The sequence below is a fragment of the Talpa europaea genome (genome assembly GCF_964194135.1).
Source record: "Talpa europaea genome assembly, chromosome: 2".
NCBI lineage: Eukaryota > Metazoa > Chordata > Mammalia > Eulipotyphla > Talpidae > Talpa > Talpa europaea.
The window spans coordinates 110,350,013-110,365,855 of record NC_140068.1 but is presented as its reverse complement, the minus strand read 5'-3'; the positions used below and the strand labels follow the sequence as shown (position 1 = coordinate 110,365,855).

General features: G+C 44.6%; 1 protein-coding gene across 1 annotated transcript; it reads right to left on the bottom strand.

Annotated features, from left to right (window-relative positions):
* Positions 1 to 1,457: 1,457 nt before the first annotated feature.
* LOC311188239 (HLA class II histocompatibility antigen, DO beta chain-like) lies at positions 1,458 to 8,270 on the bottom strand (the record flags this gene model as incomplete). The annotated part of the gene is given in 7 exon segments (XM_084259386.1): positions 1,458 to 1,475; positions 2,000 to 2,031; positions 2,481 to 2,591; positions 3,060 to 3,344; positions 4,732 to 5,001; positions 7,857 to 7,870; positions 7,872 to 8,270. Coding segments are annotated over 7 exon segments (804 nt in total). The 5' UTR covers positions 7,946 to 8,270.
* Between the last annotated feature and the right edge of the window lie 7,573 nt (positions 8,271 to 15,843).

Below are 15,843 nucleotides of genomic sequence, written 5' to 3'. Positions count from 1 at the left end.
GAAGGGAAATGTCTCTTTATAAAAGCAATAAGGCATATAAATAAACATGGAATGATAAAATTAGAATATCCCCATTTTTCAATCCCCCAAAATTAAAGGACCTAGAAGACAAGCATCAGTGGTTACTGGCATCAGAGAAACACTGACTGAACAGGGCTCATGGTTAAAAACCACACCAGCACCAGCTACAAAGGGACCAAATCTAAGTCTGATCCAGCCTCTGAATCCAGGGCACAACTCACAGGAAATGCAGAGAACACAGGGTCTTGTCAGACTGCACCAGATGTGTGTAATCTGCAAATTCCAGACCCTGGGAAACCCTGCAGGTCAAATAGTTCAGATTTTTCAAAGAAAAGGGTGGAGGAGAAACATGTAAAGTATAAGAGACATAAAAGACAACTAAGCAAGAGTGTCCATAATTCACACTTGAGTGAACAGACTAAAAATACCAAAAAAAGAAAGTGGTCGCTGTAACAATCAATCTATGATTCCATTTGGAAGAAGGGAGAGGATTTGATTGGCCTGAAGCACAAGGAGATTTCTGCAGTGGCTATACAGGCCTAATTCTTGACCTGAGGGTTAATTACTGAAGTTTTGGCCTTAAATAATTCATTTTGAAGCCATATGGCACAGCAGACCTCTCTTGTCTCGCCCACTGCTCCCCTCAGCAGTGTATTTCAGTCAGTCTGCCTGTTCTGTTCCCCGCTCTGTCTCTGGTGAATCCTCCCACCGCCCCCCTCCCCAGCCCGCACCTCTGGCCTACACCCCAGTTCTTATATGCATAAATAAATAGATCTTTTTCTTTTAAATAATAGTCTCCCCATTTCCAGTGATAGTACCACAGTGCCCCCCCCCCAAAGCAGCCATAGTCCACCACCATCTGCTATTGTGCTCCCAGCCACCTGGGGGGGACCCTACACTTCCAAAACACAAACAACAATGTAAAGCAACATTTGCTCAATAAAAAAAAAAAAATTTTCTCAAATTATGAAATTTTTTAAAAATTTAAAATTATGAAAAAAACTTACGGAATTTTTAAAAAATGATCTAGTGATCAGCTGGAGGACAATGGGTGCTGTGGTGGTTTGGAACATACACCTGAGCAGGTGTGATCCACACCTCTGAATCACATACGCTGCTAACAACCAATGCTACGTCAATAAAACAATAACACACACACAAAAAAAAAAAAAAATCCAGAGAGGTAATACATTGTGGATCTGTATTTATAGGTCCTATTTTTTTCCAAACAACCTAAGTTCTTTGAAAATGAGTTTCTTTATCTGGAAATGAAGGAAATAAATTAATGTTAATACAGTTTGAAAAAAATTTGTCCAAAAAATGATAATAATTCATTCAAGTATCCATTTGGTGTGGTTATCTCTATCCATTTTATTTTACAGTAAAAAGAAAGGTTTTGTTGTTTTTCTTTTAAGTAACTGAGCATTTGTCTTCGATCACTTAGAAGACCGCAGCTAACAGAGAGAAAGACAGGGTAACAGCCTGCAGAATTAGGGCTGGAAAAGTAAACAATTTGGAGCTGGAAGGAATTAAGTCTTAGGGGAATTTCTGGACTCTGGTCTTGGGAATGGGGCCTGATGACCTACCTAAGCAGGAGTGAGAAGGGAAGAGTGTAAGAAATGGATGACGTGAGGACACAGAACTCTAGAATCATTCAGGACTGTTCCCCACTCTCAGAGAAAGAAGCCCCTGGAACATCAACCTCATCAATGTCCTCTGCCTAGTCCAAGACCCAGACACCTGGTGCTGCTTCAGAATCCAGGAGCCAGGCTCCACTCAGGTCCTTCACATGCCTGTGGCAGGAGAACAGCTCTGTATACCTGCAGGGACAGTGACAAAGGTTTCTTGAGGGACCTCACTTCCCATTCCAGGGACCCTGCAGACAGAGCCACCCCTACATATTGTCCCCACATATCCCCTGCTGGACAAAATATTGGGAGATTAGCCTTCCACCCAAGGACAAGGAAGGAGGCATTACCTGATAACTAGACAGCTGAGTCTCCATGTATCCTGGAATAAAAGAAGAAAGAAAGACAATGTGCCAATTAGGCCCCAAAGCTGCGATTATCCTGAGGGGGCGGAGGGGGCCTACAATATCAGAACTCAGTTTCTACTTAGCTCCTGGATGCTTTTGGCTTCAGAAAAACTATGCCTGGTAGAATTAAGGCTACAGGATGGATAAGGGAGGGTGGAGAGCAAAGCAGGGAGGGGGCCCGAGATACTCTCGTGGAGGACTATGGGTGCCGTGGTGGTGGGTGTGAGGGTTGACATATCTGAAGTGGGGTGATCCTGTACCTGTGAATCACAATAAACCAACGTTACCGCAATAAAATAAAGACTATCATTGTGACCCTTAGAAGCTCTATCAGCCTTCCCTGCCTCCCCCTTTTGATGTTGGGAAAATTGGAAAGTGGGGGGAGCCACAGGGTAGGTGGAGAGGCCCCTCAGAGGCTCATTACCTTTCCATGCCCTGAGGTGGATGACGGTCCCCACCAGAAGAAGGACTAGCCCAAGTAGGAAGACTGCACCTCCAGTCAGCATCTTTCGCCAAGAGTATTCAGACTGAGCTCCTATCGGAAACAGGTCTTAAAATAGGAGAAAGCTTCCAATATTTGCTGCACTTCACTGAAATCCAGAGCCTGTGCTGGACACCATTCCAATGCTGTCTAAAAATAAAACATACATTTAGAAATGGTTATTTTCAAGCCAAGATTTGCACCCAATTTGCAACCACTTTCTATTACTGCTTCTTAATGGCCCCTAAGAATGTCCCCTAAATACCAAGACCAAGTATTAAAGGATGCTAGTTCCCAACACAGAAGTAAGTGATGAGGTGACAACCTCAATTTTGGGAAGATACAAGGATAAATACCGGACAAGTTTCCTCCCACCCAAACCCAAAAACTCTGAATTCTGACTCTCTCAGATCAGGAGAAGAAGAATAGCATTGTGAGTGAGAAGAACATGGAGGGAATGTGGGCCCAAGTTGAGTCACTATGACCCCAAGTCAGGCCCTGAGTACATGGAGCCATCCTCACTCCACTCCACAGATACAGGGCTCAGTAGGCTGGGATGCTCAACAAGGCAGGTGTAGACGTCCCCAAGCTCAGGAGTCATTTCCAATATCACTGTTGTCTGAAAGGTCCAGGACTGGACGTTCCTAATGAGGCTGGTGGGCGTGACCCCCTCACTCGCCTCTCCCCCGTTCCGGAACCACCTGACCTGGATGTGCCCTGGATAGAATCCCGTCACAGAGCAGAGCAGCAGGTTATGGTGCCGCAGGGTTGGGGTACACTTGGGGTACACTGTCACCTCTGGTTGCTCTAGAAAAATGAGACATTGTGAAGGAAAACTGTGGCGGTTCCTGCCTCCATGGCTGGCAATACCACTGTTGCCACCATTGATCGCCAGTAATTGGATGAAATAAAGAGTGGCTGTACTGTGGATGCTCACAAATAGAGTACGTAAGACCCCCTTCCCCTGTTCGCTGGACTGGACAGTCAATGACGGGTAAGATCGGGGGCAGACTGAAGAAGGCACTGGCTAGCCGCATGTCTGCGACTCCTGACGACCTAAGACAGGCGCAGTCCCCGAGGGGATTCAGCATAATAAACTTTGGCGTTCATGTTAAGCAGAAAAGACCCCCTCTGATGTTACAGGAAAGGATCGCTGTGCATCGGCGCCATAAGCAACCAACAAACACTGCCTGAAAACACTGAGACACACACCGTTAATCTTTAACTTACAATTCAATAGCCCTGTGCTGCACTGCCCAGCTGTGTGCTTTAAACTGGTTTAGCTGCTTTTTGAACATGCTTAAATATATAACCAAGAAAAAGTAATCACTGTGATATTTATAGTAAATACTAATAACAAATAATAGTATGTGGTAATTAAAAACTAATGTTATGATAAATATATGAAACATGATCATAATAAAAATCATGTAGGTTAAGGTTAGATTAACAAAGACCTCCTCTGAGTAAATTACAGTAAGTGCTTGATTCATCGATAATTGTACTTAAATGGAATTTAGGTGAAAAACAATATGTAATAATTCTTGCTATGTTTCACTGCATATCTGATGTATGATTTACCACAAACTGTGAAAAATAATCTTAGGTAATTGTCACAGAAATGTATAAAAAGAGAAGGTTGATTTTAATAAATTGCACTCAGATTTTCACTCTCCCTTGAGTGTGTCTGTGTGTCATTCTTGTCCCTCGCCCTAATTCCTTCGACCACCTTTTGCTCGTTCTCACTCAACCCTGAGACTGTCTCGATCTCCCGCCGCCGCTGGGCTGGTCCGCGGCAGAAAACCACCAAGCAGAGATAGGAGTTGCTTCAGAGATGGTCTCTGCCCCTAATCTCCTTCCCAGATCACCCAAGTGGAAATTGAAAATGTGGGGAAATCTCAGCCCCAAGACTCAGAAACAGGGTATCTCAATGCCCCAAGGAGTCAGCCTTCCCAGACACTCCTACAATGACACTTTCTAATTGAGGGCCCATGAGCCCTTACAATCCCTGTGGACCTTGAAGGCTGGAACCAAGACCACTGTGACCCGACCTGTGAGGTATTAGGTGAGTCATGTCGGGACAGAAACCAGCTCATAAACTTCCTGAAGCAGGAAACTGTCAGAAGGGGGAAAAGCCATGACCAGGTTGGCTTGGGGAGATTCCTGAACCCTCAGACCTCCCCTTCCACCTCACCTCTTTTCCCCACAGTGAAGGATGCCCCCAGCCAGTAGTTGCGTCTGCAGAGAGCATCCACAGAAGCCCTGCTCCTCTCCAGTATATCTGGCCGACTATTCCTCGGCTCAGCACTGGGTTTCCCCAGCTCTGTCAGTGCCACAAACACCACCACGTCACTGTCAAAGCGTGCATACTCTTCCAAATTGAAGATGAATCTGACCACAAACTGCACCTTTGCCGTCCCTTTGGTGAAGTAGAAGTAAGCCTTTGCCTGAATCACAAAATCTTCTGGAAAACCAAAAATGGACTGTAAATCAGTCCCACCATTAGTAAACCCATTCCTGGTAAATAATACCAGACGATGTGGAGTTGAGAGGCCTTGTGATAGGCCAAAATGGCCTCGTCTACCTGCTCCCCACTCTGGTTCCTCTTAGGTAAGACACAGCCATAATGACAAAGCCTGAGGCCCATGATCAGGCCGACAAAACGACAGACATGTAACCCAGAGAAGCAAGATAGTCTCAAGATACAGCCAACCTGTTCTTACGCATTTAATCACCAAGTATCTCTTGTCCATTTGTGTCTTGCCAGACACTACTAGTTTCTCTAAGCTGAGCTTTCAGAACCCAAGGTTTTGACTCCCTGTCTTATGAAGTCAAAAAGACTCAGACCCATATGAAATAACTGCAGTGCTTTGCCCTTAGCAGCTTAATTCTTTGTATTTCTTCTGGAGTGGAGAGGCGGTAGAGATGGTGTTACCGAGCAGCCCCGATATAAAATGGGTTGCCTGGCTGTGGGTCCTCACCCACATGCCTAAAAGGGACTTATGAATACTCCACTGCAGGCACACGCAAAAGGTTAATAAAAGGTTTATTTACAAGGGAAAGGGAAATGAGAAAATGTACAACTCAGGGAGAAAATAGGGAAATAAAGTCTTTAATGAGTCCTACCCGATCTGCCGACCTGGAAATCCAAAGTCACTCTCAGAGCTGGCCGGACGCTGCGAGCTGGCGGAGAGCCAGAAAAGGGAAACCCCCAATGCCCACGTGTCTGGTCTTATACCAAACCTGGCTGCTTAACCCCACCCTCAGGTCCCAGCAACCTTCCCTTTGGTGGTGATGGGATTTGTCTCTCCCAATGTCTTGGTGGCTTTGGTCTGGAGTGGGGGTGGAGTCCACAAAGCCTGTGTGGATTTAGCTCAGGACATCCTTTCCCCCTAACAATGGGACAGAGATGCAGAGTAGGTACATCTTATGTGTGAAATAAGCTCCCTTCACCTTCTACTTCTATGGGTTTTCTCCAGCAATTTCCCTTTGCACTTTGCCTTTGCACTCTGACCCAGAGTTCTCATCCCCTCTGTTGGCTCTAAAGAGGTAGTAACCTCTTTACCTTTGTTGGTACAAGAAAAATAATATTAATCCACAGCTTCAAAATTATTATCATCATCACTGGCAAAATGCCTACAATTTTAGTAGTTGCAGTACATGATGATGGGGAATATGATGTTAACTTGAACCTTCTATGGGGGCCTTTATATTAAATATTGCATTGAATAGGAAATTTTAAAAATCCAACTCCATTATTCATTATGGTTTTCTATGTTCAAAGCATGTTGCTGATATTAGCAGTGATTGTTTTGAGCTATGTTATTCTCATATGATGTACCTCATTCCTAATCTCATATTTTCATAGTTATTTAATTTTCCCATGTTATGTAACCAGTCCTCACAGGTATGATTCTTACTCATAGAGCACACAGCTCACTATGGTCTCAATGTTTGTGCCATACCCCCCAAATTCATATATTGAAGTCCTAACCCCCTAAAGTTGATGATATTAGCAGATGAGATCTTAGGAGCGGCTTATATCATGAGGATGGAGCCTCTTGAGGGCATCAGCACTCATAAAAGAGCCTCAGAAGACCCCAAACCCCAGCACCATGTGAGGCCAAGGAGAAGGGCCATGATGAACCAGGAAAAGAGCCTTCCCCACAAGACCACGGTGCTGACACCTTGAGCCTCAGCACTGTGTGAAATAGCTTTCTTTTGTTTATAAGTCATTCAAGTGGGTGAACAAAGCAGGTTGATCAGGAGAGATTTCCTATAGAAATAGCTCTTAAATTGGAGGGTAATTGTTACTGACCCTGAGTTGTCAATTTGCTTTCTTTTCAAAGTTCAGAGACTCCTGCAGGGGCCATTGAGGGGAGTGGAAAGATGGCTGCACCCTTCCTCTTTCCATCCTTCCCTTTCCCACTCACAGCAGCTGCAGATAAGGCTCTAACCTCCAGTTCTCTATTTCTTCTAATAATCTTAATCAGAGAAAATTATTATTTTTAGTCAGATCTGTGTCAGATTTAACATCTGGGCTAGACTGTTTTCATTTGTGTTGCTTAATGGGATTTATAAGCTCAGAAAAGTTTCTAATATCTAAGAATAGAGATCCTCTCCCACCCAGGTTTGTTCCTCTTTTGTCCTTAATGAGACTTCAACATTCAAAGTGGTTTCTGTTTTTAGCATATTATATCCCATTTTCTGCTGATAAATATGATTTCAGAGTATAATATTGTTTGGTGCTTGCATAGGTATTCTCCTCAGGTAGAAAAACAACATTAATAAATATATTTACAAGGTAACCTGGGAGCAGGGATAGTACATTCAACTTCTCTTATTTCTCGGAATTGGTTAGTACAGTTCTGATCATGTAATAGGGAAAAAAATAATGTGAAAAGAAACAACTTTCCTTTCTAATTTCTTTTGTCCACGTAGACCCCAACTGGATAAATATAGAAACAGTCACAATCATCAGAGCAAAGTCCTGGTTGAAGAAAGGCAGCTATTCCCAGACTGTCTCTGTTATTTGTAGTTCTCAACTGATATTGATGCAATAAGGATCCCAAGTATAATAAAAAGTGTTCTTTCTGCCGCCTTCTCCTTGTATCTGTGGCTTGAAACAGGAAGTCCCTTCACCCAGAGGTTTACTGTGTGTGGTGAAAAGGGGAGGGATGCTTTCTGCCAAAGGCAAGAGTACTCTCTTAGACGCCAGAAGTCACCTCCAGTCTGCTCTGTGGTCTACACCTACAGAAAAAGGCATCCCTCCCCCTCCCCAGCTCTTGCATATATACCTGAAAAAATTCCCTTTCTTACCTGGACAGTCGTGCTTGAGTCATAGAGGGATCTAGCCTCATTAAATTCACCAGCAAAGCCACCACACAGGGCACCCACACAGATTCCATTCTGCAGAAGAAGAAGAAGAAAAAAAAAAAGAGGAATTGAACAATCTCTTTAGAATAGGGCTTGCCCTTTTCAGGCAAAAATTATTCATGAAAAGTATAGGTACCTTTCTGGCCTCCCCAGGATTGGAAACTCCTCACATTGATAGCTAATCAAGATGGAAGAGTAACGCATCATCAGGTGCTGGGTAGAATACTTGCATAAAGTTGTGCAATACCACTCAAGAATTATTTACTTGCTGGATCACTGGCAGTAGCTAAGGTATGTGGAAAATGGGCTGGGAGAAAAAAGGGGAAAAAAAAAAACACTCTAATAGTCTGTGGCCCTAGAAGAACAAGGCAGATGGTTTATTATGAATCCCCTTAAGATCATTTAGCTCTGTCCCTGGCCTGTCCTGACCACTAGGTCTCCCTCTAGGGTAGCTGATGATGTCAGTATGGAGAGGTGTTGGGTTCAGAGAATGGGGTCCTTGGGTTACCTCTAAGAATAGTTTCACCAGAGCTCCCCTTTCAGTGGCACACAGCGAATTTCCCTAAGAGGAAGAGACATCTTGTTATATCCAAAAGGGCAGGATTATTATAAAAAAAAAAAAAAAAAGGATATGAAAGGACGCCTGCACAGAGACAAAGGGGCAGAAATAGCTTCCCCTGAACATGGGAGGTTTAGGAAAGAAATGCCTGCATGGTCACAGGACAGGAGAGCTGCATCTTACCTACACAGAAATTGCACTGATACTGTCTTCTCTTTGGAAGGGGTTCATTCCTTTATGGAATTGTTAATTGACACTAGATAATTTACTTACCTATGAAGCTGTCCACAGCCACTGCAGCAGGAGTTCAATCCCCAGTCAGGGAGGTACCCACATGGTGTAGCAAACTTCTCCTAACTCAACCGCTGCTCCCCTCAGCAGTGTATTTTGGTCAATCTGCCTGTTCTGCTCCCCATTCTGTCTCTGGTGAATCCTCTCACCCCCCCACACACACACCTCTGGCCTGTACCCCAGTACTTGTATGCATGAATAAATAAACCTTTAAAAAAAAAGAAAAAAAAAAGGAATGTACAGTGTAGGTGGAGTGACGGGAAATTCTTCCCTGGATGGCAGGAAGAATGAAATGTATTTTGTGATGTTTGGGCACACAAAAAGTAAATTCTAACAGTCTAAGAAGAGTTATTTCTTTTACTTTGGGTGATAAATTTATTGGTATGACAAAAAGTTGTCATAAAAAAATAAAATAAATGGACATACAAAGTATTTTTTTATCCACAATAAGTTATTTTCATTTATTCAATGTTTTTATGTTATTTTTAATTGTGTTATGTTTTACTGAGGTAGTATTGGTTGACAACACTTTATATTATTTAGAGATGTAAGTTCATGACTCTTCAGGAGTACTAAGTTACCACACCAGGCCCACCACAAAGCACCGTAATCCTCCACCATGGTCACTGGGCCCCTCCCTCCTTTGCTCTCCCCTCTACCTCCCCCTTTGGTGTTTTCAGTTCTACAGCTAGATTTCTAGGGTTTGACTTGGCTTAGTTTCATCAGTTGCTTTGTTTTGTGTCTATATAGTCTATATATGAAAAAAAAGTCCTATATTTGTCTTTCTCCTTCTGACTATTTCTTTTTTTTTAAGACTTATTTATTTATGCATGTAAGAACTGGGATACAGGCCAGAGGTTTGGGGGGTGAGAGGATTCACCAGAGACAGAGTGGGGAACAGAACAAGCAGATCCACTGAAATACACTGCTGAGGGGAGCAGCGGGTGAGTCAGGAAAGATCTGCTCCATGAACTCGTGCTGCAGTGGCAGCAGATAGCTTCATAGTGCTGTGTCTTAACCCCTTGCGCCACCAGGGAGGCCCCTTCTGACTTTTTCACTTGCAAAATCCTTCCAGTTCCATCCATGTTGTCACAAATCCACTCCTCTGTTGGGCACTTGTGTTGTTTCCATAACCTGGTTATTGTAAGTAGTGCCCCAATGAATGTGGGAACACATATATCCCTTTGAATTAGTGATATTGTGTTCTCTGGGTAAATATCTACAAGTGGAATTACTGGATCTTTTGGTACATCTGTTTTGAATATTTATTTTCTGCAGGGGCTGGACCAGTCTACATACCCTCCAACAATGTATGAGAGTTCTTTTTTCTCCACACCCTCAGCAACACTTGTTTCTGTTCTTTTTGATCTAGGCTATTCTCACAGGTATGAGATGGTATCTTATAGTTTTGATGCATTTTCATGATGGAGAAGAATCTAGTTTAGATCTGTGCATTTTTTCATTGGGTTATCTATTTTCTTGTTGAATTGAGTTCTTTGTAGATCTTAGATATTAGCCTCTTATCAGATATATGAATATGTTCCAGCGTATTTGACAAGGCATAACTCAGGTATTCCTGGGTCTTCTGGCCAAATACCATTGAAGCAGGGCTATATGGGTACTGTGGCTATCCAAGGACAGTATCCAATAGAGTACAGATCACTGTCTGAGTTCTTCATCTGCGCACACAATTGCGAGACCACTCAGGTTCAGGGAACAACAATAATGGGGTTTATTTAAGAAACAGGGGAAACAAAGAGTTACTAAGCCCTCAAATGGCCAGCAGTCTCACTACCAGCTGTAGACACCACAGGGTATCTACAGTGTTCCAAGATGGTGCCATCCACCCAATAAGGGCCTGAAACATATGGCAACCAGAAGCAACAGGCCAGGATCCAACAGGCAGGCTCAGTGAGATGACACCACAGCAGCCCTCAGTAACAGTTTGAAGATCAGAATGAACAGCATTTAACTCTGGAACAGACAACAGCAGCAACACGAGGAGGCCATGGCAGATGATCCATACAGCTCTTGGTGAACTGCGGGGGGGGGGGGGGGGGGGGGCGGAACCTTGCTGCCCCAGCCAGATAAGACACTGGCAAGCAGTTAAGAAAAGGGCCTCACACCATGGGGCCGAAGACTTTCAAAGGGCCTCATACTGTGGGGCCAAAGATTTCCAAAGAGCCTCACACCATGGAGCTGAAGATTCCTTGTGCCTCACACCATGGGGCTGAAGATTAATCTATAATCTATAGACATCCCTTTGTTTTTTTGTTCTTGGTTATATAAGAAAAAATTTCTTGGAAAGTACATTGGGCAATAAATTATACGTTTAAGAATACTGTAAGTAAATGGCACAAAGAGATACTTGCTTAAAAATTGGACACTGTAAATTTGGCCTGCCTGACAATGGGAAAGAGTTTGTTATACATGAACATGCCTGACAAGCAACCCAGGACAACAATTATAGTAAGTCCTTCTTTTGCTTTTTTTAAGAAGTTTCTTAGTAAAGTTTTTAAATGAAGCTAATTGTGTTAAGAAGTTTCTAGGTAGAAAACCCTGTTAGCTGATAACCAGAAAGCAGCTGGTCTCCAGCTGAAGGCCATACAAATGAGAAGAGTCTTTGGATGCTTAGGCTTTAGCTGATAGGGGTGTAATGACAGCTATCAGCTGTCTTAGGTAATTGTCTAAACTGAAATAATGAGTTTTAATGTAAGGTTTAGTGCTGCACCTCCCCCTGCAGTGACCTTTAGGGCTAACTGGCCCTAGGTCCGGCTGGGCAACCAGCGCGCAGGGGGAGAACAGCAAAACCCTACCTGCTGCACCTCCCCCCACAGTGATCTTTAGGAATGGCTTTCGCCACGGTCCCTAGATCCGGCTGGGCAACCAGTGTGCAGGGAGAGAACAGCCTGAAGCAGAGGAAGTGCAGCAGAAGTTCCCTGAAAAGGCAGAAGCTTATCAATAGATAACGACCACCAAGAACCACTACAAGAATGCTAAAAATCTTATCCAGTCTTTCTAGAACTACAAACTTTAATCCCTTATCTGTCTTTCTAAACTTCCTCCTTTCTTCTATAATGGTCATTGCTTGTTATGTAGATCACCTCCCTGATGGTGATAGACTGAGCCCATGAGCAAGCTAATTTCTTTGATATTCATTCCTGTGCTTTTGGAAAACATATATATACTGGTCACAAACTCAAAAGAAAATTACACTCAGATTTTCACTCTTGAAGTGTGTCTGTTTGTCATTTCTTTCACCGACGCCCTGACCACCCATCACGCTTCTCTCAACCCTGAGGTGGCCTCATCGACTACTGCTGTGCTGGTCCGCGGCAGTTTAGTTTTTTTTTATCTATTAACCTTGAAGGTTGCCTTCTTGCTGAGAGCACATAGGAGCCAAAAGTCTGTGGGAAAAGAATGCACTGATTGTTTCTGCTTTGCTTCTATGAATATGATAATGTAATCTCACTGCTTGCAAAAAAATGAATAAATAAAGACCTGTTGAGTGCCTCAGTAGGAGAGACTTGCACCAAAAAAGAGTGTCTGTGTCTGCCTCACCCCCTTCCCCTTGTTATAGGACAGGGAGAGGGGAAGCCCAAGCCCCGCAAACCTGCCTATTCTAAATGGGTTCTGCCATCTGCCGCATCAACACAAAACATATGAGACTTTAATGGGAAGGAACTTTAATGAAACTAGGAAACAATACAGGTAAGTCAAAGAGTCTAGTTTCTAAATGAAGCACCCAAAGTTACCCATCCCCTCGTGGGTAAAAGTCCATCCATATGGGATTGGCCCAGAACAAGGCCCCAAAGCCTGCTACAAGTCTAAAGCATCTTCCAGTGGGGACCCACAGAAAAGGGTCACAAACAACCGGACAAGCCCGGAAGGAAAAGAGCAAAATCAACATCAAGATAAAAGCTGCCATTGTCACCTCCCCATGGGTCTCACCCACGTCTGTGTCACCCAGTCCACAACCCAAAAGACAAGTGCAGTTTCTTCACGTGTCTCTAGGCTCCATGCACCTCCTCCAGGTCTCCTGGCTCCATCCTGCTTCCTTCCTTCCTCAGTCTCTTCTGCAGCTTCTCCTCTTCCTGCTCAGCTCCACCCTTCCTTGGGTGGGGCAGGGAACCTGGAACCTCCCCCTTTCCTGGGGACCACCCTGTTACACCCTCAGCCCCTAAGTTTCGCCAATGCTGTCTCATCCTTTCAGGGACTCCTGACAAGACATTTTGCCGAGGCTGGTCTTTGGCAGTGAACCCTTAGCCCACTCCAACAGCGGCTCAGCAGACACCAGGCCCGGTGCCCTTGGTGGTCTCTCCAGGCAACAACAGCAACAAGACCAGAGGTAGGCTCAGCCTCCTTGTATCTGCAAAACTCCTTGGCTTCTCTCTCTTCAGAAGTGCCACAAGTCTAGTCTAGGCCTCAGCGTCTATGGTCCTGGGGAAACTCTCCTGTGCTCCCTTAAATTCACTTCTAGGGTCTTCCCCTCCCCCTCCCATGATCCCTCTTGACTGGACAATTAACCTGACTGGTGCCTGAGGGAGGGGCTGCCCACAGGCAGCAGCTTTTGGCGAAGGCAGGTAAACCCACCACATTTTTCTAAAAGGCAATGAGAAAAACACCAGTTTAAAAGGTGTTTAAAAGGCAATGAGAAAAACATCAGTTTTACCCTGCAGTTTATACTGTACGACCCAGTAACACCCTCATAATCCCACCTATATATGCTTCAGAGCTTGTGCTGTTTTAGGGAAGGGAAGAATTAAAAATAATTCTATTGCATCCTCTTATTCAATGAAGTAGTGTGTGTGTGTGAAGAGACATGTTCATATATTGCTGATGGAACTATACATTAATACTGTAACAGGGTGGTCTCCCAGAAAGGGGGAGGTTCCAGGTTCCCTGCCCCACCCAAGGGAGGGTGGAGCTGAGCAGAGAGAGAAAAAGTGGCAGAGGAAGGAAGGAAAGAAGCAGGATGGAGCCAGAAGGAGACCTGGAGGGGGCACGTGGAGCCTAGAGACACATGAAGAAACTACCCTTGCCTTTTGGTCGTGGACTGGGTGACACAGATGTGGGTGAGAGACCCATGGGGAGGTGACAATGGTGGCTTTTATCTTGATTTTGATTTTGCTCTTTTCCTTCCAGAATTGCCTGGTTGTTTCTGATCCTTTTCTATGGGTCCCCACTGGAAGGTGCTTTAGACTAGGGGCAGGCTTTGGGGCCTTACTCTGAGCCAATCCTGCTTGGGTGGACTTTTACCCACGAAGGGACAGGTTACTTTGGGTGCTTGATTTAGAAGCTAGATTCTTTGCCTTTCCTGTATTGTTTCCAAATTGTATTAAAGTTCCTTCCCATAAAAGTCTCATATGTTTTGTGTTGATGCGGTGGATGGAAGAACCCATTTAGAGCAGGCAGGTTTGCGGGGTCTGGGGTGCCCCTCTCCCTGCCCTATAACAATACCACCTCTGTGAAGGTAATTTTGTAGTTTCTTTCCATATTAATAAAGTACATACACTTGGGACTCCAAAACTACTCCCTTAGGATTTTATCCTCCTGATGTTCTTGTTTATTGCAATGTCTATATAAGACACAAGTTATTTTTTTAAAGATTTATTTTTATTTATACAAGAACGGGGTTATATGCCAGATGTGCGGGAAGGTGAGTGGATTCACCAGAGACAGAGCAGGGAACAGAACAGGCAGAATGATGAAATACACTGCTGAGGGGAGCAGCAGGCGAGACAGGAGAGGTCTGCTCGCCATGTGGGTTTCTCCAAGGCCAGCACTGCTCTGGAAGCTGTGGACAGCTTCACAGCACTGTGCTCAACCGCCTGCACCACCAGGGAGGCCCCTAAGACACTAGTTATAATAACAAAATGCTCCCAATAACCTAAATATCCATCAATAGGCTAACTAAACGCCTGCCACACAGGATCAAGTATGTCTGGCACTCAGCACAGCAATAGCACATAATGAGCACTCGATGAATGATTACCACTCTCATTCAAATTATTATGATTCATAGCACTAAAAATTTCCAGCTGCAAGCCCAGTGTGTCCTAGGACCAGATGCCACCTACTCTCAACTGGGTGCTCCCACTCACTGGCCACAAAAACAGGGAAGAGTTTTACTTTCCTTATTCCCAAGTCCTTTTCCCAGAACTGAAAACTGCATTCCTCCTTTTGATTCACAACTTCCACGTGACTGCAAGCGGCTACCCCACCCAGCTGGGACAGATAGGACTTAAAATTCAAGACTGTTGGGCCTCCCCTGGTGGCTCAGGCAGTTGAGTGCCATGCTGTGAAGCTGCCCGCAGCCTCTGCAGCCTCTGCAGCGCTGGTTCGATTCCCATCGGCCGGCGAGGGTCCCACATGGCGCAGCAGACCTCTCTTGTCGTGCCTGCTGCTCCTCTCAGCAGTGTATTTCATCAGTCTGCCTGTTCTGTTCCCTGCTCTGTCTCTGGTGAATTCTCTCACCCTCCTGTTATAGGGCAGCCCCGATACAAAATGGGGTGCCTGACTGTGGATCCTCACCCGCGCGCTTAAACGGACTTATCAATGCTCTACTGCAGGCACACACAGAAGGTTAATAAAAGGTTTATTTACAAGGGAAGGGCAAATGAGGAAATGTGCAACTCAGGGAGAAAAGTGGGAGACAAAGTTTTAAATGCGTCCTACCCGATCCACCGAATGGAATCCCAAATGGCACTCTGAGAGCTGTCTGCGAGCCAGGAGCCATGAAGCCAGGAGGGGAGCGACAGAGCAAGAGACCCCAAGGCCCACGTGTTTGGTTTTTAGACCCAACCTGGCTGTTTAACTCCACCCTCAGGTTCCAGCCACCTTCCCTTTGGTGGTGACAGAATTTGTCTTTCCCAATGTCCTGATGGCTTTGGTCTGGAGTGGGGGTGGGGTCCACAAAGCCTGTATGGGATTAGCTCAGAACATCCTTTTCCCCTAACACTCCCACGCATCTGGACTGTACCCTGGTCCTTGTATAAATACATACATACATACATACATACATACATACATAAATCTTTAAAAAATGAATAAATAAAAAAATATTTTTAAAAAATTCAA